We start from the raw sequence: 23161 nt of genomic DNA, 5'->3' as shown, positions 1-23161 counted from the left end.
AAAAAGAAAAGAAACAGTATACTGTTTCAGTAAAAAAGTGATTGTGACATGCAAAATCTTTGCTGCCAATTATTCCAGAATTATGGCTACATGGTTCAGGTGAGGGTTAGAGACGTGAAAGGAGAAAGGCTGTGGATAAGAAAAATGAATATAAGAGACCGATGGCTAGAAATAAATAAGAATCAATACTGATACGCAATGCATAGGTACAGAAAAAAAAGGCAAAGAATGCCGTAAAAAAGTGCAAGGAATGGTTAAGAGAAGCAGAGGAAACGCAGAATGATTTTGATGGAAATTTATTTATTTATTTATTTATTTATTTATTTATTTATTTATTTGGTTTATATACCGCCCTACTCCCAAAGGACTCAGGGAGGTTTACAAGGCAAAATTTAAAAACAATACAATATAAAATTAAAATAAAATTAAATTAAGTTAGCCCCAAAAAATTAAAATCACAATTTAAAAACATTAAAATCCCTCAGTCCAGACCAGATAGCTCAAAGAGCCAGGTTTTTAGGTCCCGGCGAAATGAACGAAGGTCGGGGGCAGTCCGGAGTTCCGTTGGCAGTTGATTCCATAGGGCAGGTGCGCCCACAGAGAACGCCCTCCCCCTGGTGATTGCTCGTCGGCAATCCTTGACCAGCGGTACCCTGAGGAGGCCCGCCCTGTGGGAGCGCACAGGACGATGGGAAATTGACGCTGGCAGCAGGTGCTCCCTCAGATAATCTGGGCCCATGCCATTTAGGGCTTTATAGGTCATCACCAGCACCTTCAATCTCACCCGGAGGGCAACTGGAAGCCAATGCAGCTCGCAGAGAAGAGGTGTTACATGGGAGTATCGGGAGACTCCCATCACAACTCACGCGGCTGCATTCTGCACCAGCTGAAGCCTCCGAGTGGTCCTCAGGGGCAGCCCCATGTAGAGAGCATTGCAGTAGTCTAGCTGGGAGGTCACGAGCACATGGGTGACTGTGCGTAGAGCATCTCGGTCCAGATAGGGCCGTAACTGGCGCACCAGGCGAACCTGGGCAAAAGCCCCCCTGGCCACGGCTCCTATATGATCTTCCAAACTGAGCCGTGAATCCAGGAGGACGCCTATGTTGCGAGCCCTATCAACGGGGGGGGGGGGTAACACCTCACCCCCCTATAGTTAACGATGGAAAAGATTGGTTAGTCTGAGATGCTGGTATGCACAGCCACTCAGTCTTGGCAGGATTGAGACGAAGCCTGTTTCTCCCCATCCAAACCCGGACCGCCTCCAGGCAACGGGACATCACGTCGAAATAAAAAACAACTCTATTTTGTAAGGAGGTGAAAAAGCTTTAAAAGGGGTCTCAAGCAGAATAAATAAAAATTATAAGGGCCGAAAGGAGTTAAGTAATTGAAGTAACTAAAACTGATGCAGGGGAAGGCTGAAGGAAAATTTTAGAGATTTCTATGGGAACGATCATTGACATTATTTTGTTGAAAAGTGGGATTAAAACAAACGCTATAAATGTTACTGCCCAGGAGGAAAAAAAAAGAGATGAAAAAGGGAGTAATTAATACATGCAGTGAGAATGCTGGAGAAAAAAAAAGTGAGGCTGCCAGAATAGACAAAGTGAATAAATGTTCAAGTCAGAATGTGACTAATGTGAAGTGGCTTTGTGAGTTTATTAACATGTGTGAAGACTGTCTGTGCCTGACAATTGGAAGAACGTGGTTATTGTTCCTTTGGAGAGGCAGCAAAAACTACAGAAAGAGAATAAGGTTCCTGCTTTGGCAGAATTAGGACTGAAAGGAAAGAGAAGTAACGGTAAGAAAAATCTGGGACATAACCAAGCAGGAATATTTATTTTTATTTTAATCCCATTTATATCCCGCCCTTCTCCGAAGACTCAGGGTGGCTTACACTCTAAGCACAAATCAATATGCACACCAGTTCCTTCCCCCCCCCCCATAGACATGAATAGGAGAACATTTGTTGTGCATTTGTTGATTTAGAGGACTCAAACAACAAAGTGTATGTACTTGATTTATGGAATGGTTTTCATAAACTGAAGCTGAAGGCTGCTGAATGGAGTAATATGATAGGAATAAAGCATTTGTGAACATAAATGGAATGCTTAGCTAATGGTTGAGAACTGAGCAGGGACTAAGACAGGGGTCTTGAAACTTGGCCCTTTTATGACTTGTGGACTTCAAGAATTCCTCAGCCAGGCCAAGTTTCAACACCCCTGATCTAAGAAGAGTACATAATATATCCCCATGGTTGTTTAATGTTATGGATACAAGGGATAATATATGCTGTTATATATGCTGATGGCAGGAAGACTACTTTATGCACAAAAGTGGAAGGACACTTTGGGCTTTCCCGATTTTAAATAGATTTGTTATAGAAATGGCTAGTTTATGTAAAAGTAAAAAGTTGAGGTTTGATGTTACTGCTTTATACTAGTTTTCACCCTTCTTTTCTACATTTCTCCTTGTGCCTTTCCCTCTCTTCTCTCCTGCTACTTGCTTTTGTATTTTATATTAAAGGTAAAGGTAAAGGTTCCCCCGCACATGCGTGCTAGACGTTTCCAACTCTAGGGGCCGGTGCTCATCTCCGTTTTAAAGCCGAAGAGCCAGCACTTGTCCGAGGACGTTGTTCTGTACCAGCCTACTACCGGCCCTGCAGAAAAGGCAGGGACAACCCCTTTACAAGAAGGCAAGAGGCTGGAACTAAGCCTGCATGAAACAGGAGCTATTCAAACGGTTGCCTTCAGCAAACCAGCCCTCCCACGCATTCCCCTTTTAAACAGTTCAGGGCGTGGCTTCTCTCTGCCTCCTTCCGTGGTGCCCCATTGCCTTCCTCTGTTTACTCCTGATTGACTGCCTCCTGCGTCGGGCGTCCTTGAACAGGGCCAGCTGTGGGTCATCTTCATCCACGCTGTCAGGCTCACACAGCTGGGTCTGCGTCATAACCAGATGGGAGGGGCCTGGCTGAGGGCTCCCATCAGCAAGCTCTCCAACACCCTCAGCAACCTCTCCAACACCCCCCTCCTCCTCCTCTGAATCGTCCGACCCAACTGCCGAACCCACAGGCTGACCCTGAATCACAACAGACGTCTCCGTGGTCATGTGGCCGGCATGACTAGACGCCAAAGGTGCACGGAACGCTGTTACCTTCCCACCGTAGTGGTCCCTATTTTTCTACTTGCATTTTTACGTGCTTTCGAACTGCTAGGTTGGCAGAAGCTGGGACGAGTAACAGGGCTGTGCGTAAGGGCATGTTGAAATACAAAGAATAAATTGATAGATCGAGGCACGAATGGGTGCTGAATGAATACAGATCAAGATCAAAATAGAACTAGTGTGTGAGAGAGATGTTGAGGTGATTTAGTCAGAGAGAGAGAATAAATGAGGATCAGGTTTCAGAGCAAACATAGGAAGGAAAAATGAAAGTGTCGAAGGAAATAATGAGGGGCAGCTGTTGAGATCATCACAAAGAAAAAGGAGAGGAGTTTCAAGATCAAAATCCTACATCTAAATCAATGTATGGTTGGATTGGGCTAAAGAAGGTTTGCAAGCATACAAAGGCATTGAGATGAACAGTGAATAATGAGAGGAATAAGAATACATGTGGTTGTAAATTCGATTCAGATGTATATTTCCTCTTCTCTTACCTAATGCCTCAATTTGCTAGGCTTATTCATTTCTAACCCGTTTTTCTGTGTTTTGCATAATGAAAAGGAATAGTGTAATAGAAATGCCGGGGCATGTACCCTCTTACATAAAAAGCAGGGTCATTGCTTCTCAATGTCTATGGAGATTCTCAGTCATCCAGGTCATAGTAAACCCAAAGATGCTTTTTGTGGAGCCTTCTTGGCTTTGTTCTCCATCAGGACAAGATTCAGCAGTCCATCTGCATTTGAAAGAAAAAGGCCACTCTTTCGAAGATAGCAAAGTCCACATTTTGGACAGAGAGGACCGCTGGCTTGAAAGAGGGGTCAAAGAGGCCATCTATGCCAAAATTGAACAGCCTTCTCTCAACAGAAGGGGAGGGATCCAACATCATCTATCTCCAGTCGACAACAATCCTTTCAACAGTTCCAAGAAGGCTCCACACCCATTTGCACTACTCAGGTGACCCTGAGGACACAAGTAAAGAGGCCTCCAAGTGGCCTCAACGACTCTCTAAAAGAATGCAAATGACCAGCTGTCTGCAAGGAGTATAAATCCTTCCATTCCCCACCATCCAGTCAGAGCTGAAGAAGCTTCTTGGATGAGAAGCGAAACGACTTCAAAGAAAAACAAAGAAAGTCCAGTTGCCTTGTGAAAAAGCATCTTTAGTACCAATGAAAGTACCAATGAAATGGGATTGTTAGTTGATATATTAAGAAAAGACATCAATTGCATCAAATTTTCTATTCATCCCTTTTCCTTTTGGCAGAAGTTCAGCTGAATGTTATTGCTGAGAAAAGTCAGCCTGGCTTAAATCCAGGGGATTTCCTATAGAGAAAGACACCACAGAAACATTTTTCTTCCAGGGATTTTTTTGGGATCTATTGTAATTGGTATAATATTTTACAAGCACTCAAATCTCTGTAAAAAGCAGTTTTAAGAACTAATCGTATAAGATCATAAGTAGGAAAAAACACAGACAGAAATGCATACATTGGTAAGGGTCAAAGTCTAAGGTAACTCTTAGGGAATGAGAAATGAGAAGAACATTATATTTAACCCTGTATTTAAACAACAACAAAGAAACATTAACCAAGAAACATTCTGTTCAGTTTTTTCCATAATATAGTGCAAAGTCAGATTTTTGCTGAATGAGCCCTGTTGCAGAAATTCCTTCATATTAACACCCCACTTGCCTTCTGCTTTGAAACTCACAGACAACTGAGAAAAGAGTCTATATCTGGACATTTTGCAAGGATTTCTGAATGTCAGGATCCTTTTATCAGGATCCCCCTCCCCACTTTATCTTTCAAATGCTTCAGATCAATATTGGGGTACTGGATAAGGGGAAACGTTCAGTCTACTGATTTTTGTTTTGTTTTGATCCAAGAAATCCCTTCTACTCAGTCTGCTACTGATGTACTGTCCACTGAACCAATTTTTGCTCGGCCATTTTGTACTAGAGATACTAGAGATGGAATATTCAAACCTACGTAACAAAGGATTTGGTTTGGCCATCCAGAGACAAAAAAAGAAGAAGAAAACTTAATGGAAAACGGGAACGTGTTTTGTAGGTCAGTAAGCAAACCAACTATCAAGATAAATGTCGGAGTGGACTCAAATTTCTGCTTAGGTGTTTTGAACTAAGCCATGTGGCTCAACAGTCTTTGCCTCCCAAGGTTTGTCTTTCAGCGCTTGTAATGAAGAACAGTCCCTCCACTGAAGAAGACCTTCCATCGTGGAGCATCTACCACGATGCGGAGGAAGGCAGGAGAATTCAGGATTCTTGCCAGGTCGGTGATGCAGCCAGGCTCTCTTGTCTTCTGGTGATTATTGCTTGGGCATGGCAAAATCCCAGGCGGTCTCTTGAGCGCACTTCCACATAGCCCTGATGAGCCGTGTGAAGCCCATGTCTTTGGGTTTCTCCAAACCCCTCATAAGCCTCTGCTTCATGATGGCAACAAATTCCTTATTGCTCAGCTCTCCATTTCCTGAGGGAAGGAAAGGGAAGACTAGTTCAGAGAATGGGAAATGTAAATAAGCAAAATAATAATAATAATAATAATTAATAATAATAATAATAATAATAATAATAATAATAATAATAATAATAATAATAATAATAATAATAATAATAATAACAATAATAATAATAAAAACTTGCAGCAGCCCTGCCCAAATGTTTAAGTCATTGAAGACTAATGTCTACTGAATCCACATTGGCCCATTTCCCCTCTTGATCAGAAACACTAATTTCATTTGTGATGTCTAAATAAATTATGGTGCAACACTGGTATAATTCCTACTAGTGTCGCTCCCTCCCCAAAAGAAAACCACCAAGATTTTTTTTTAAAAGAAAAAACAGGGTTATTTTTTAAGTGAAAGCATAGCCAACAATTTCTTTGTGGCCCGGGTCTGTTTCTGTTTGTTATTTTAAGCAGAGTCTCTCCTGTTTTTCTAATTGTCTTTGCTCATCATCCACATTTATGATTCAGAAATACTATATTTCAGATTTTGATGGCTCCTTTATGGAAAGAATAATTTTTTACTGCTCCACGGCTATGGTCATTCTTGTTCACTATAACTGGTTGGGATGGAAAAAGGGAGACTTTTGGAGAATTAAAAAAACAAAAAGCCTTATTCTTGTAGTCAAGTATATGTTTATATAGACAAAGCCAAGTACAGTAATATACAAAGACCCACTGTCATGACTCAATGAGATTCTGGCCCTCAAATTATTATCATGAACTCTGATTATTAAGAAAGTGAATCTAATCATGGTTTTTCACTGAAGTAGTGCCTTGATGATAATATGGAGAAAGATGTTATTTTTCAGCAGACTTCTTGAAAGCTTGTAATTCAAGATAGGTAATAAAGTAGTACATTACATGTTCTTCGCTTGTACTCAGTAATGAAAGCAATTCCTGCCTGGATTAAATTTACTAGCAATTGAAACCATGCTAACAAAATAGGTACATAGGTTTACATATACTGTAATTAACTTCGATTTTCCCTACTATTCTTTCATGTTGCATTTAAAAAGGTATTTAAAGAGATATACAGGAATGTTTTTTCCTCTTATGTTCAAATGAAAGAGTTGATGATGCAAGGAAAAACGATACAAGTTGGCCTTGATTAATGCAATTAATTAATCCCATGAATTATCATCACATTATTTGAATTTGCACCATTCAAAGTGACATTTCTGTGAAAAATATGGTAATTGGTTCCAGCTTGAAGAAAACAGACAGTAAGAAATTTTAAGCATAAATGTTTATATGTAAATCAATGAAATAGTACCACAAAGGACAAAAAGAATATATTTTAATTTAAATTTATGGCCTACAAAGTCAAACTATAGAAAGCAAAATGAAAACAAAGGAATTCTATTATTATATCTTGTCCTATTTTAGAGATGCTATGACCTCTCTCACACTGTTCAATTACATCAAATTTTGTTTAATGTAGTAATAAGCCTTCTTATATATAAAAAAGTGTAATGTTTTTCTCTCATGGAATCTTTTTTTCCATTTTGCACGCATGAAAATTAGCAAGGTCTAAGACTCCAACTGCAGCTGTGCACGCACAAGGCTAATATTAACAGAATTTTGGGCTGCATTAGCCCCAAATCTGCACTAAATTATCACATTTTTCAAACTCACTCCAGTTGTGACCCACTTGTACAATGAACTAAGATTCAGACATTTTTATAACAAGCCATTCAGCTATCCAGACCCAGTCAGACTTCTCCAGGAGAATGCCTTTTATTGCCATTGAAAATTATAATAGTTCTATCAAACATAGGGATTTCTAATAAGCTTAGGGACTTTCTGAGAGTATCCAGTTTTGCCATTTTGCAAGGATGCAGTTAGAAGCTGAGAGATCACAACTCTAAAATAACTTCTCTCTTTTTATGCGCGATAGGGTTTATTGGCTTTTAACCAGCAGCTGAGCAAATAAGTTGCCAATATGTTTTGTACTACAGGTTGACTTACAAACAGTTCATTTAGTGACCACCTGAAATTACAACGGGCACTGAAAAATGTGAGTTATGACTGTTTCACACTTAGACCATTGCATCATCCCCAAGGTCAAATAATCAAAACGCAGATGCTTGTCAACTGGCCCATATTTATGACCGTTGCAGTGTCCCGGGGTCATGTGATCCCTTTTGTGACCGTCTGACAAGCAAAGACGATAGGGAAGAAGATTCACTTAACAGCCGTGCTACTAACCTAACAACTGCAGTGATTCACTTAAACAACTTGGCAAGAAAGGTCATAACATGGGGCAAATTTCACTTAACAACTGACTCACTTACCAACAGAATTTTGGGGCTCAGTTGTGGTGGTAAGCTGAGAACTAACTGTATTTTCTGTCCCCCCCCCAAAAAAAATAAAAAAATAAGAATACAACTTAAATGGTTAGGTCAGGCGTAGGCAACCTCGGCTCTTTTATGACTCATGGACTTCAACTCCCAGAATTCCTGAGCCAGGTCACGGGTCGGCAACCCGCGGCTCCGGAGCCGCATGCGGCTCTTTGAGCCGTCTCCTGCGGCTCCCAGCCGCCCGGTGCGCGTGCACCTCTTCGAACGGGCAGTGGTGCGCGCGCACATCTCCAAATGGGTGGAGGTGCGCGCGCACCTCCCCAAACCTTTGGAGAGGTGCGCGCGTACCTCTGCGCGAACGGGCAGTGGCGCCGCTCTTTGAGAAAGCTGCCGCGGCATGTTTGCAGGCTGCCGAAAGCGGCAGCTGTGCAGACGGGCCATCGCCGTCGCGCAACCGGGAGCCGGTTCCATCACACATTTAAAAAATGGCAAACGCGCGCGTCCACGCATGTGCAAGAAAAAACCACACACACACGGCTCCCACTTTTTTTTATGTGTGATGGAACCAGTTCCCAGTGGCTCTTTTCCTTTTTCAGGTTGCCGACCCCTGGGTTAGGTAAATGCAGTTATTTCTACGTTTTTCTCAGTTCCCCGAATCTATAACTCTACTAGTGGTCCATTATTTTCGTCCAAAATAAACTAGGTTAAGCTAAATGGAATGCCTTGCTAAGCTGGCACGCTGAGACACAAAAAAGAAACATCTCGGTGAAAAAGAAACATCACTAATATGGATTACCCAACCCAAATTTTGTTATAGTTGTGAACCAGAAATCCCAACATTATAAATAAATAATACCCAATGCAGAATAAAAGAGTCAACAATTTTCATTTGTAAGGTTAATATCGTGTATGGTCATTCTCTGCCTAGCTGAAAAATTACACGACTTTAGGATTTTTACCAGCTGCAAAATTGTTCAGATGACTGGGAAGACTTTTAAAGTAATGGCTGGAGCAGCAGTTGTTTTATACCATACTATTTGGTGCAGGGGTTAAAGTTTAATTTCTTTTCTGCAGTTATAATTTATTTTAAGAGGAAAATCAATACGAACATCTGGTTTTTAAGCCGAAGGCTGCTCTCAGAGAAGCATGAAATAGGAAAGTAGGTTCTGCTCATTTGGTAGACGTTGTGTTAAAAGCAAGTCAAGTAAAATGTTCAAAAATCCCTAATCAGATATTGTAATCTTACTTTATTATACTTCTTGCCTTGTGTTTTTCTGCTTTATAACTCACCCCCCCTTTTTTTTAGTAAGTAACTCTTTTGTCATTAGGTAGATTAAAAGATGATAAATAAGCAAGAGGGTTTCTTAGCCACTCCTCTGTTTAGATTTAGATTACCGTTTGGCATATCACAAGCAATATGTCATAGCAATAGCACTTAGACTTATATATTGCTTCATAGTGCTTTACAACCCTCTCTAAGCGGTTTACAGAGTCAGCATATCATGTGATCCTCTTCTGTGACCGTCTGACAAGCAAAGTCAATGGGGAAGCCAGATTCACTTAACAACCGTGTTGCTAACTTATCAACTGCGGTGATGCACTTAAAAACTGTGGCAAGACAGGTTGTAAAACGGGGTAAAACTCGCTTAGCGAATGTTTCCCTTAGCCACAGAAACGTTAGGCTCAATTTTGGTTGTAAGTATGCAGAACCGCAGTCCATTTGGCCTTGGATTTTGAAAAAAAAATCTAACGGTGCAAAACTGAACATAGTTGGCTCTCTGAACAGGTTAATAATGTTTTAGTTCAACGTGAGCAACCTTTTAAGAATTTTACGTTTAAGAAGCTATTACTGGGAGTGTGAATTAAAGCTAACTCATGCAACGGAACCTTGGATTTTTCCTGAAATTTGTCCCATTGTCTTCTTCAGCTGGATGTATGCAGCTGTAGCTTCGGTAAGAAATTTCGTGTGTGGCACAAGTCATACTGCCCGCCTTGAGTCCTTGAAACTAAAAAGGCTTGCATATTTCATAAATAAATAATTCCAATGTTCTCCAAGACAGGGAATTGTCTCTTTCTTTCTTTCTTTCTTTCTTTCTTTCTTTCTTTCTTTCTTTCTTTCTTTCTTTCTTTCTTTCTTTCTTTCTTTCTTTCTCTCTCTCTCTCTCTCTCTCTCTCTCTCTCTCTCTCTCTCTCTCTCTTTCTTTTGGGGGGTTAGGAGTTATGTACAGGTAATTTAATGAGAAAGATTGAAAGGCAGAAGGGAGCGTTACCAACAAAACAAATTATTAATCAACTCTGTCATCCAGTGGCCTATTTTAGAGTCAAGATTTTGAAATCCCAGACTAATTTTTGTTTGCTTTCCCCAATCTTATCAGAAGAAAAATAATTTAACAGCTTTAATCCCTATGCACTTGGCCTCAGTTAAGAACAAACTGTCTTTTCCAAAGTATTCTTTACAGCAAAATGGTCCCGTTCAGGGAGATAACTCACACGGAGCCCTGGAGGACTGATTTTCAAATAACCTTCTGTAGCAACCTCTTAAATTTATGTTCACCTACTTGCTGCCTTCTAGATATACTGAACTCCCATTAGAATGAAAGTAACGATTTCAGCTTGGGGGAGATTAGTTTAAAACTAGCCCTACTTTTGTACTTTTCCCAAATCGGTAATAATACTGAACTTGCGCTGTCTGCATAGGAAAGCTAATCCTTGGTCAGATGTTTCCATTTTGATTGCAACGATTTCATTTCTGCTTTTCTATGGATGCTCCCTAGCTAAAAGTAAAGGTTTTCCTCTTTCCAGTCACGTCCGACTCTAGGGGCGCTGCTCATCTCCATTTCCTATCCGAGGGAGCCAGCATTGTCCAAAGACAATTTCCGTGGTCATGTGGCCAGCCTGGCCATATGCCACAGGTGCACGGAATGCCGTTACCTTCCCACCAAAGTTGTACCTATTTATCTACTTGCATTTGCATGCTTTTGAACTGCTAGGTGGACAAGAGCTGGGCAAGAATGGGAGGTGGGGTCTTGAACTGCCAACCTTCTGGTTGACCAGCCCAGTGTCTAAACTACTAGGCCACCAGGCCCCTTATGAATGCTCCCTATACTAAGATATTGAACCTTTTCTTCCTCTTGTCTGTCCTTTATCTTAACTTACATTTAAGAAATACATTTGGATTCAGAATATTAACAAGCTGTGACACAACATAAGTAGTATGGACTTCTTAGGAAGCTTACAAGCAGAATAGAACAGCAGTATATGTTTTCTCTTAATAGGAGGCCGGAGGTTATAGTGTAATCATGACTTGATTTATTTCTCTTTTACTAAAATTTTCTTTTCCCCTCTAATGTTTATTGCAAGGTAAAGTAAAATCTCTTCTGAACTGAGCTTCATCCTTGGTAAAATCATGAACTTGTTTCAGGTGCTCCATGTCTGTATCAAAACACACCTATTCTGATCAGAAGTAGGGTGAAGAGTGTGAACACAGCTAAGGATGGTGATGGCTAAGTGGAAGTAGGAGAAAGAATATGCTGAGCAATCAGGGGAGTGAAATGGTTGGACATGATAGGCTTGTGGCCAAGGACACTGGCAGCAGTGCCTGAGAGAAATAGGGAAAGGAAAATGGTGGGAAATTCAAGAATGGCTGACCCAGTTGGATAGACAATAGTACTGTGATTATGATTATCATAATCTCCTGGCCTGTCTGCTCCATTCTGCCCCATAGAGAGTCACTGGGCACGGTTGTCCACCCAGTGGCACTCTATGGGGTGGAATGCTGGCCAGCGATGAAGAGACACAAGCAGTCACTGCACACAATAAAATGCGACTGGTCAGATGGTCACTGGGGTGTCTGTTTCACACAGCTGGGTCATATTACAAACAAAGACATCCGGAAGGCCTTCAAAGTCGCCCCAATTCCAGACAAAAAGAAGGAAGTGAGGCTGTGGTGGTACAGACATATGGTTGGCGCTAATGTGGAATCCATTGCGAGGCAGGCACTTGCACTCAAGCCCAGATGGCCAGTGGTCCCAAAGACAACCAAAAAAGTGATGGATGGACTGCTAGCAGGAAGACATGTGAGCCATAGGCTTATGCCCTGTCGATGCTGCAGATTGGACGAAGTGGTGGGCGAAATGCAAAACTGAGGAACCAACGCTATGATGGAAAGCCATTACTGCTGTTGAGGTCCTGGAAGCATGGCATATGAAGGTAGGGCAAGGTAGACTGGCAAGATTTACAGGTGGGCTAACAAATTAACTATGAAGAGGTGGGGGGGATGCCTCAGCCTTCTCCTACTAGCTCTGTCTCCTTCGGACTCTGTTTTAGGATGCTGAGCTTGTCGATCATAAGATCGGCAGTTTGGCGGGTCGAATCCCGAGTGCTGTGTAGCAGAGCGAGCGCCTGTTACTCGTCCCAGCTTCTGCCAATCTAGCAGTTCGAAAGCACGTAAAAATGCAAGTAGAAAAATAGGGACCACTACGGTGGGAAGTTAAGAGCGTTCCGTGTGCCTTTGGCGTCTAGTCATGCCGGCCACGTGACCACGGAGACGTCCTCGGACAAACGCTGGCTCTTCGGCTTTGAAACGGAGATGAGCACCGGCCCCTAGAGTTGGAAACAACTAGCACGCATGTGCGGGAGAACCTTTACCTTTTTTTAAAAAAACAAACAAAATGTTCTTGCTTTTAGTTCTACTGAATTGTAATCCAACTAAAATTGTTTGGCAAAAGTCAAGAACAGGTTCATTTGATGTTTGAAACAATGTCTTCGATGTTGCTCATTCTCCTATTACCTGATTAAGAAGAAACTCATTATTTTAACTCTGGAACAGATAAGGATAACTAAAGGGTGCCTCAAAGATTAACCAGAGAGGAAACCAACATCAAAATATCCATGGGGATATGGCAGAAAAGAAGAGGTTGCTAAAATATATTTGACCTGTGGTAAGCGTAAAAATAAGAAAAGACCTTGAGTTGGCTGGTTTGCTACAAGCAGCTTTGTTTGCTAGTGCACTAGTAAAACTACTGTGTTGCAATTATATTTCTGTCACCATTTCTTTTTATGATGATCCAGATAGGATTTATAACCAACACCAGAAAATAACAAACAATAGTTTGATATTACAGAGCTGAAAAAGTGCAGAAAAAGAGCAACCAGAACTACGGAAATGTTCTTATATGGTAGAAGCTACAATGCTTGCAGAGTTTGGGGGGGGGGGGGAACAGAACTGCACAAATAATCAGGAGGACCCATCTGATTTCAGGCTGAAAATTCCCAGTCCTAGAAGGTACGGAATTTGGACTAAAGTCTAATAATGTTATAGATGTTAAAGACCAACAACTACTTATCCCATGTTCTCTGAACAGGGAGACAAAAATGCCTAATCCAGTCTAAACATTGAACTGACTATGCAACCAACCATAATAAATTATTAAATTTATTTGCTGAGGCAAGCTGAACCAGATTTTAGAATGAAAGCATTTTTCTTGGTATTGCAGCCCCAAAAATCCAGTGGATGTTCTAGACACATTCTAGACCAGGGCTGGGCAACAATGGTTCCTTTATGACCTGTGGACTTCAACTCCCAGAATTCCTGAGCGTGACTGGCTCAGGAACTGTGAGTTGAAGTCCACAAGTCATAAAGGGGCCATAGTTGCCCAGCCCTGGTCTAGACATACACTAGCCTTTGGAGGTTAATGATAAGCAAAGTTCCAACAGGCTGACAGCTCTTGCTGCTGGACCACCTCTGTTGTCCAATTGCAAGATAGTTGTTTCATCTATGGTTGCAACAAACAACCATAGATGTCTTTTCTCCTCCTCTTCCTCCACCTCCTCCTCCCCCCCTTCTCCTTTGTCTCCTCCTCCTCCTCCTCCTCCTCCTCCTCCTCCTCCTCCTCCTCCTCCTCCTCCTCCTCTTCCTCCTCCTTTGAAGAAGGAAACATCAATCTCATGTATGGCCAGATGCTGGTTGAAAGTCAATATTCCCAGTGGTAAGGAAAATAAAGCTAGCTCATTCTCTGATCCTCTGCATTAATTAGGCTTCTCTTCTAGGCTTTTTTTGAATCTACAAAGCAATGGCTGTTCAGTGTGCCTTCACATATAATATTTCACCCAACCAGTTATTTGACTGAGCCCTTAATTTAAGGGCAACAGTTTTTGGAAAACAGTAAAACAAACACTCAACGAGCACCAAAGGATTTGATTTCTGAGCACTGCAAGGTTTGGAAATCAGCCAAGAAGCAGCCTAGTCAGGCAATTCAGCACCAAAGTAAGCAAAGGAACCAGCAGCGAGTCTCTATATAACTTGGCAGCTGCTTTCCAAATTACAGACTATGCTTGCCTTAGGAATATCATCCTCTCAGACTTCCAGGAGATTAAGAGATCAGCATAGTTGTGGCGATAAATACATAGCTGGAGATGTCCAAAGTAAAAAAAAAAGTTGATCAAATGAACAATGAACCTGAGCTGATTTAAAAACACAACAACCCTGAATTGATCAGACAATATTCCAGTTGATTGGCTGATAGAACTCAAAAAGGACAGTGGATGAACTGACAGAGAGTACCCATTAATCCTGGGAGAATAATTGGTGGTTGTTTTTCTTCTCAGAGGAATTAATTGCTGGATGGAGCAGAATGGATAGCAGAGAAGCTAAGCCGTCCATGAAACTACCTCACACTATATTATGAACGTATGGCTGGCCTAGTTCTGAAGCATAAAGTTAACCTTAAGAGGCCAATGGTTGAAAGGATAGGAGAAAACATCTAACATGGCTATGAGGATGGGCCCCCGTCCACATAGCCCTGGCTTGTCAATCCTGCAATGTTGAATGAAGGTGAATGTTCCAAGGTCACCTTGTGATCTTTAGAGTTGAGAGGGCTTTTGAACCTGGCTCCCCACTGATCTCAATACAATACTGTAGAGAGGTGCAACAAAGATGATTAAGTGGCTGGAAGCTAAAACTTACAAAGAACAGTTGCAGGAATTGAGTTTGTCTAGTCCAGGGGTAGGCAACCTCGGCTCTTTTATGACTCGTGGACTTCAACTCCCAGAATTCCTGAGCCGGCTGGCTCAGGAATTCTGGGAGTTGAAGTCCACGAGTCATAAAAGAGCCGAGGTTGCCTACCCCTGGTCTAGTCTAATGAAAAGAAGGATTGGGGTGACATGATAACAATGTTCCAATATTTGAGGGGCTGCAACAAAGAAGAGGGGGTCAACCTATTTTTCAAAGCACCAAAAGGCAAGACAAGAAACAGTGGATGAAAACTAATCAAGAAGAGAAGCAACCTAGAACTAAGGAGAAGTTTCCTAATAGTGAAGTTGTGGTGCTCCATCACTGGAGGCTTTTAAGAAGAGACTGGACAACCATGTCTGGAATGGTATACGGTCTCCTGCTTGAGCAGGGGATTGGACTGGAAGATCTCCAAGGTCCCTACGAACTTGTTATTCTGTTTTTCTCTTATATGAGAACGAGACTGCAGGTAAATAGAGGATACTCACCATCACAGTCAAAAAGGGCAAACACGACATCACATACATGGTCTGACAGCTCCACCTTTGCCACTGTTTTGGCTACTTGTTGCATCGTATCTGCAAGAACAAGAACGCATTGCAAGTCAGATGTCAGCAGGTTGTGGGAAATGAAAGACTTAGCAGGAACATACTCAAGTCTCTAATCATTTTTTTTCCTGATAAGCAAAGTCAAGATAGGATTTCCCCACTCCACCAATCCCCAATTTTAACATGAAGCAACCAGCCCTTTTCAAGCTAAATGCACTTGCTAAATGGAAGGGTGAAAAATGCTGAAGTCAACATATCATTTCTCATCTAACTGCACTGCTGAAGCCAGTCATATCAGATGCAGCCATTTGTTCTCCGGATGGGTGTTTGATTACAATTCACTTGACACACTAGTGGAGAAGGGGGGGGGGTAGGGGGGCAGAGAGAGAGAGAGAGAGAGAGAGGCTGGGCTCAAAAAGCTGATGGGTTAAATACGGGAAACCTGCATGGCATAGCTGCAGCTAGCTCCAGATGGCTAGGTCTTAAGAGCACAGCCCTTGCCAACAGCTTTTATCGCTGTCACTTGGATCAATGGGAGTACATCTGTGTTTATTGCATAAATGTAGCTTTTTGAGTAATGGTTACCCAGGAAATGATCCTGGTGATTCTGTCATACATTAACTCATATAAATCCTCCTAGGACTCTTTAATCCATCATTTCCATAGATGAAACAATGCTATATTCTTGGTAGGTAAGGAATGGCTATAGGTCAGGGGTGTCAAACTCAATTTCATTGAGGGCCGCATCAGCATTGCAGTTGCCCTCAGGGGGCTGGGTGGGTATGGCCAGGGTGGGCGTGGCCTACTGGGTGGGCGTGGCTAGAGTGCGTATGGCCTACTGGGTGGGCATGGCCAGCTCTACATCGTTCGCATCAAGGGTGCCTAGGGGGGCCTGGGCAGGAGTGGGACAGATCTGAGGGTCTCTGGCAGAAGGAGGGTCTCTGGGCCAGGGCCAAGGCAGTCAGGGCCATTCCCTCCCTGTTTCCAGGATGGCTTCGTGGGCCACATGAAACCACTTCACGGGCCGGATCCGGCCCCCGGGCCTTGTGTTTGACATGTCTGCTATAGGTCATAATTTGTACCAAGATCTGAAGACTGATGAGAGTCACCCATACAACCTAGGAAGTCAGAATTTTTCTCTATGGCACAGAGCCTGGAATCCATTAAATGTTGCAGAGGAGTGAGACTTTGCTGCTTCCCCCCCCCTCTTTTTTTATTACAGGGATGAGGGAATCAATCAACAGTATTCAGGAATAATAACCTTAACAGTTAAATGGAACTGGAAGGGATCTTGGAAATCTTCTAAGTCTAATCCCCTGCTTAAGCAGGAGACCTTATATCAGGGATGTCCAACCCTGGAATGTCAAAACCTGTGGACTTCAATTCCCAGAATTCTCCAACCTGCCATGCTGGTTGGGGAATTCTGGGAGTTGAAGTCCACAAGTCCCAAAGTTCCTATGATTGGACACCCTTACCGTATAGCATTCCAGATAAGTGGCTGTCCAATCTCTTCTTAAAGAGATCCTGCCTTTGAAAACAGAGAGGCCTTTATTCAGAATTTTTTTTGGGGGGGGGAAGGCCCAGAGCCTGCCCCAGTCACCTCTGTGCTCACTTGAATAGATGGCGTCTCCAACTCTATGCTGTGGAAGCTTCCTAATTCATTCCTTTCTCCCTTTTCTGAGGAATATGGGTCAAAGAGAATAGGCAAAATCATAAAACTGTGAATCTCAAAAGCTCAGTTGAGGAATAAGGGCCCATGGCTTCTTCTTTTAAGAATATGGGGCATGTCCCACTTCCATTTTAGGATCCTAAAGCGGGATCCCAGCATTTGAGATCCTGGCCTATGAAATGAAATGGTAAAATCAGCAAGGAAGATGGCTAAGAGGTAACTTCTTCTTCTTGCACAGAAACCAAAGGATAAAAGAAAGATGTGTGAGATTTAAGGCAGTCATTATGTTTTGTTTTTTTTAATCCCATTTATATCCCGCCCTTCTCCGAAGACTCAGGGCGGCTTACAATTTAAGCACAAACCAATGTGCTTGGCAATAGCCTTCATTCTATGTATATGCCTGCTTATTAGGGCTTTCCCCCCCCCAAGCGGCATTATTACAAAGTCAGCTTATTGCCCCCCAACAATCTGGGTCATGATGATCAAGTTAACTGTTTGAATATGACTACAATTCTAAGGTTTGCTACTTTTGAAAAGAATATAATATGAATTCTGGATATAAATTTTGTAAGTAAACAATATGAATAAATAGGTTTGCCTCCCAAATAACTACATTTCTGAGTCAACTACATATAAGTGGTGCTTTTTGCCACCCACAGATACGAAGCTTTGGATTATTTTCTTCAATAAATAAATGAACAAGTAGAATGTTCTTGACTCAATGGTTTAACTGGGTTCTTTTTTATTTAGTTTTAGGACTTGGGTGGAGAACCAATCATATTTTGGATCACATTCATGCAGAAGTATTGAAATGTCAAAAGGGCACACAAACTTTTCAGCACTGCAGAATATAGCAAATTAATTTTTGAAAGGTACAGCAAGCTCAGCACTAAGTTAATTTATTGCCAGAAGTTAATAGATGGTGAATGAACTAATCAATCAACTACCTATGGTATTTTCTTTCTCCTCTGATAGTAACACCACAACACAAAATCTTAGAAGTGCTTACTCAGGATTTTCCCCTCCACTTTATGTTCTTTTTTTTGCTCTATTGTGGTTTTCTTGATTAGCTGCTCTCACCCACACCTTTGCTGGAAAGGAGATTAAGCCACGGCAGGGGTCTTCAAACTCGTCCCTTTTTATGACTCATGGACTTCAACTCCCAGAATTCCTCAGCCAGTGTGCCTGGCCGAGGAATTCTGGGAGTTGAAGTCCATGAGTCATAAAAGGGCCGAGTTTGAAGTCCCCTGAGCTAGGGTCTCAGTAGGTTTCTTCACAGTAGTTTAATCAGAATAGAGCTGGAAGGGAACTTGGAGGTCTTCTAAACCAACCCCCTGCTCAAGCAGGAAACCATTTCAGACAAGTGGCTGTCCAGTCTCTTCATAAAAACCTCCAATGATGAAGCACCCACAACTTCTGAAGACAAGCCATTCCACTATTTAATTCAGGGGTCTTCAAACTCGGCCCTTTTATGACTCATGGACTTTAACTCCCAGAATTCCTCAGCCAGCATGCCTGGCTGAGAAATTCTGGGAGTTGAAGTCCATGAGTCATAAAAGGGCCGAGTTTGAAGACCTCTGGTTTAATTGTTCTCAGCGTTCGGAAATTTCTCTCTTAATTCCAGGTTGCTTCTCTCCTTTGATTAGTTTCCATTATTTCTTGTCTTGCTCTCTGGTGCTTTGGAAATAAGTGGATCTCTTCTTTTTGGCAGCCCTCAGATCCTGGAATACTGGTATTATGTCATCTCTCATCCTTCTTTTCTCTAGATTAGCCATACCCAATTCCTACAACATTTCTTCGTATGTTTTTTAAAAAATGATCAGGAAGTATTGAGCACTAATGAACGGTTGCTGGAATTGGGAATGCCTGGTCTAATGAAGAGAAGGACGAGGGGGTGACATGATAGCACTCTTCCTATATCTCAGGGGCTGCCAGAAAGAAGAGGGGGTCAAGCTATTCTCCAAAGCGCCTGAAGGCAGGACAAGAAGCAACGGATGGAAACTAACCGAAGAGAGAATCAACCTAGAACTAAGGAGAAACTTCCTGACAGTTAGAACAATTAATCAGTGGAACAACCTGCCTCCAGAAGCTGTGAATGCTCCAACACTGGAAGTTTTTAAGAAGAGACTGAACAACCATTTGTCTGAAATGGTATAGGGTCTCCTGCCTGAGCAGGGGGTTGGCCTAGATGACCTTCAAGGTACCTTCCAACATTTTTTTATTATTATTATTATTATTATTATTATTATTATTATTATTATTATTATTATTATTATTATTATTATTATTATTATTATTATTATTATTATTTCAATATCTTTAATATATTGCTGAAAATGGCAAAATCCAAGAGAAATTCCTAGTTGTGCAAACGGGTGGTTTTAGTGACTGAAATTATAAATAAATTTATCTGTCTTTTTCAACTTTGGAGCTCAGTCTCCCTAAGCACCTCTTTTCTCTACCCCTGAACAAAACTACCTATACTGTATATAAGTCAAACATTCTGTATTCAAGGCAGAATGATTTGAAGCACTCAAATATTTCTGAAAGCTTATGAGTAAGCACAGAGTATCAACATTTACAATGGGGGGGGGAAGCAAATAATCAGGTCTTATTGTTAGAAAATCTAGTTCAATTAAGCTAAATAATTCTACAACAATCTATTGCCAAGTAAACAGCAGGAGAAATTTTGTTAGGTGTAACCAACACTCATTCAAGGTCCAATCTTTTAGAGAGAAATGTAACACAGATATAGTGACAAAAAATGTGTCTCTGTGCCATCTAGGAATCAGGAATTCCAGTTACTAGCATAGTAGCCAAAATACATATATGACCCTGTCTGCAATATTAAACTAATTAATCAATCTGAAGGAATTTAACTGTCCCTGTTCCAAGGAGAATCAGCACAGCATTCTAGCTTTGCAAGACATATTTTTGCATTTTAAGTTATCAAGACAGCAAATCTGAAAGTATTTTGCAGTGGTAGTCTCTGTGACAAAAATCAAGGAAAGCCAAAACTAGGGGCAGAGAATTTGGCTCAGAGTACAGAAAAATAACTGCATATTAATGCTTCTGAAGATATGCCTCCAGTTAACTTAATTGGAGTGCTAATGTGCTCGAAAACTTTGGAAGAAATCTCATTAGTCTGATTCTAAGTAGACTAGCCGTTAATTAGTTATGAAAGCCATCCTGCCAAGGGCAGTTAGCAAGGATCTTAAGAGTTTCAACTTTCTACAAAATTGGCCTATTCAGTTTTTTAGTTTGCTGCTGAAGTGGTAAAAAATCAGTTTAGGGGTGAAACTTCTTTTTGGAGGGGGGAAGAAAGAGAACTACACAATGGTGAAAATGAACAAGGCTGTCTGTAGATCAAAAGGAACCGATATCTGAGCTATATTAGAGGAAATAGCTTAAAGCAGTTGGTTTAGCCAACTAAGGCCAAGAACAGATACAAAAAACCATTTCTAGCTCAGGGCTGAACCGTAGGGTCTTTGGTGCTGAGCTTGGTTGTTTTCTTGCAGATGTTTCATTTGGGTAATTTGTTCATTCATTATCCAAATTCATTTGGGTTCATAAATTCATAACATCTGCAAGAAAACAACAGGCTTAAAGAGCACCAATAAGGCCAGGAATCAGAAGCAACTCTGCTGTTCTCCCATATACACACATTTTAATATTAATACCATTGCTTACCAGTGCAAGGTAAGGTAAAGGTAAAGGTTCCCCCGCACATGTGTGCTAGTCGTTTCCGACTCTAGGGGCCGGTGCTCATCTCCGTTTCAAAGCCGAAGAGCCAGCGCTTGTCCGAGGACGTCTCCGTGGTCATGTGGCCGGCATGACTGGACACCAGAGGCGCACAGAACGCTGTTACCTTCCCACCGGAGCGGTCCCTATTTTTCTACTTGCATTTTTTACGTGCTTTCGAACTGCTAGGTTGGCAGAAGCTGGGACGAGTAACAGGCGCCCACTCTGCTACGCGGCACTCGGGATTCGACCCGCCAAACTGCCGACCTTCTGATCGACAAGCTCAGCGTCCTAACCCACTGAGCCACCGCGTCCCTTATATAAAAGGTACTATATGGTAAATATGGGAATGATTTTATCCTCATGCTAGTGTTAAGATTAGCAATCACACAGCTGGGTTCCTAAAAGTAAAGGCAACTAGGGAAGGATGCAAGTACACTGTGTAGTGTTCGAGTAGGATTTCAAAAAAACCACTATTCCTCTGCTGCGATCCCAGTTGAAAACTGTTAATATCCTCTGACGCAGCATTTAAAGCTTTTCCTAAGCTTTAGCAAAGTTATCTTAATTGTAAATAAGTAGGTGTCCAGCAAAGATTGCAGAGGCTTTAAATTGCCTTGCTGTGGCAAGCTCTATTTGTGCCAAGTTCTAAGCACCCAAACCATTATTCAGGATGGGTAATTTATTAGAGCAAGGTAGCTCTCAATTAATATGCATGTAAAAATGTCCAGAAGAAAACAATCAGCAGGTTAAGTGTCTTACTAGATTTAATCTTTTAGCAGGGAGCTAAAAGAATTTCCTGGGAGCTGAAGTCCACACATTTAGAAAGTTGCAAAGTTTTGGGGTTGTTTTTTTTTTGGGGGGGGGAACCCTGCACATACTTTAAGAGCATATTTGCTGTATGTGGAACCCAATTTACATCACAACTTAGGAGAACCCAAATTCAGCTCCCTGCATTGTTTTTTTTTCATGCAGAATATCAAACAGAGAGCTATAGACTACTGTAATGCTCTCTACATGGGGCTGCCCTTGAAGACCACCTGGAGGCTTCAACTGGTGCAGAGTGCAGCTGCACGGGTAGTGATGGGAGCACCCCGATACTCCCATATTACACCCCTCCTGCGTGAGCTGCATTGGCTACCGGTTGCCCTCCGGGTGAGATTTAAGGTGCTAGTTCTTACCTTTAAAGCCCTACATGGCTTAGGCCCGGGATACTTGCAGGACCATCTGCTGCCGGGAACGAATTCCCATCGCCCAGTACGCTCACACAGAGAAGGCCTCCTCAGGGTACCGTTGGCTAGACAATGTCGGCTTGCGACCCCCAGGGGAAGAGCCTTCTCTGTGGGAGTGCCAGCCCTGTGGAACCAGCTCCCCCCTGAGCTTCGGATGGCCCAAGATCTCCAGTCCTTTCGCCGCAGCCTCAAAACACTCCTTTTCCACCTGGCTGACCTAGACTGACAGGGATTTTAATTATGTTTACAATTCTAACTCTATTCTTTCATTTATTTTAATTTATTTCAAATTTTTATTTTTAATTTACTGTACAGAGACCTTAAGTTTTGTTGTTGTTAGCCGCCCTGAGTCCCTCGGGAGATAGGGCGGGATATAAATCCCATTAATAAATAAAATAAATAAATAAATATTTATTACTAGAAACACAGAGGCCATGCTAGAATAAGGGAATAAGGAGAAAAAATTCGTTTCTCTGTTCCATGGTTTCAACTGGCATTAAGAGCTCATGCATGCTTAAAGAATGTATCTAACATTCAGTTTAGCCCTCAAATTTCAAGGTAGGAAAGGGAATAGGCTTCAAAATTATTTCAAATGCAATCATCTCAAATACAAGGAATCAGTATTTCATACTGAGAGCAGAAACTTCATTCACATATAGTAATAACAGTGAAATAAATTCCCAGGTAAATGTAACTTGCAGCCGAGGACTGAGTGAAGTTGACCCTAAAAATATTGACATAATTAAACCTGAATTGATTTTTAAAAAAATTATTTACAACAGGAGCTTTTTTAGAAAAGCCTGAAAATGTTATCACTAAAAATAAGAGTTTTATCCAGGTAGAAACAGGTCATATTCCAAAAGTTATGAAATGGCTAAACTGGGGACAAGAAGTTGAGCTCCCAAGGAAAAAACCTAACATATTATTGGCAAAGACAGAAGTGGTTTTAGGTTCCCATGTATTTGTTTATGCCGATTAAAATTAGTCAAA

General features: G+C 41.6%; 1 protein-coding gene across 3 annotated transcripts in view; it reads right to left on the bottom strand.

Annotated features, from left to right (window-relative positions):
* Positions 1-4292: 4292 nt before the first annotated feature.
* The window catches only part of MICU1 (mitochondrial calcium uptake 1), a 163109-nt gene continuing 144240 nt past the window's right edge, over positions 4293-23161 (bottom strand). For all 3 annotated transcript variants that reach the window (XR_014026589.1, XM_081328895.1, XM_081328896.1), the window contains 2 exons: positions 15473-15562; positions 4293-5639 (listed from right to left, as the gene is read on the bottom strand). Coding sequence is in view for 2 of the 3 variants with exons in the window: in XM_081328895.1 (XP_081185021.1) it covers positions 5479-5639; positions 15473-15562 (251 nt within the window). In the remaining variant the exon portion in view is untranslated. The remainder of the gene's footprint in view (positions 5640-15472; positions 15563-23161) is intronic.

The sequence above is a fragment of the Vipera berus genome, assembly GCF_964194415.1.
Source record: "Vipera berus genome assembly, chromosome: 5".
Classification (NCBI taxonomy): Eukaryota; Metazoa; Chordata; class Lepidosauria; order Squamata; family Viperidae; genus Vipera; species Vipera berus.
The sequence above is the reverse complement of the archived record's forward strand: the minus strand, read 5'-3'. Positions and strand labels throughout refer to the sequence as shown.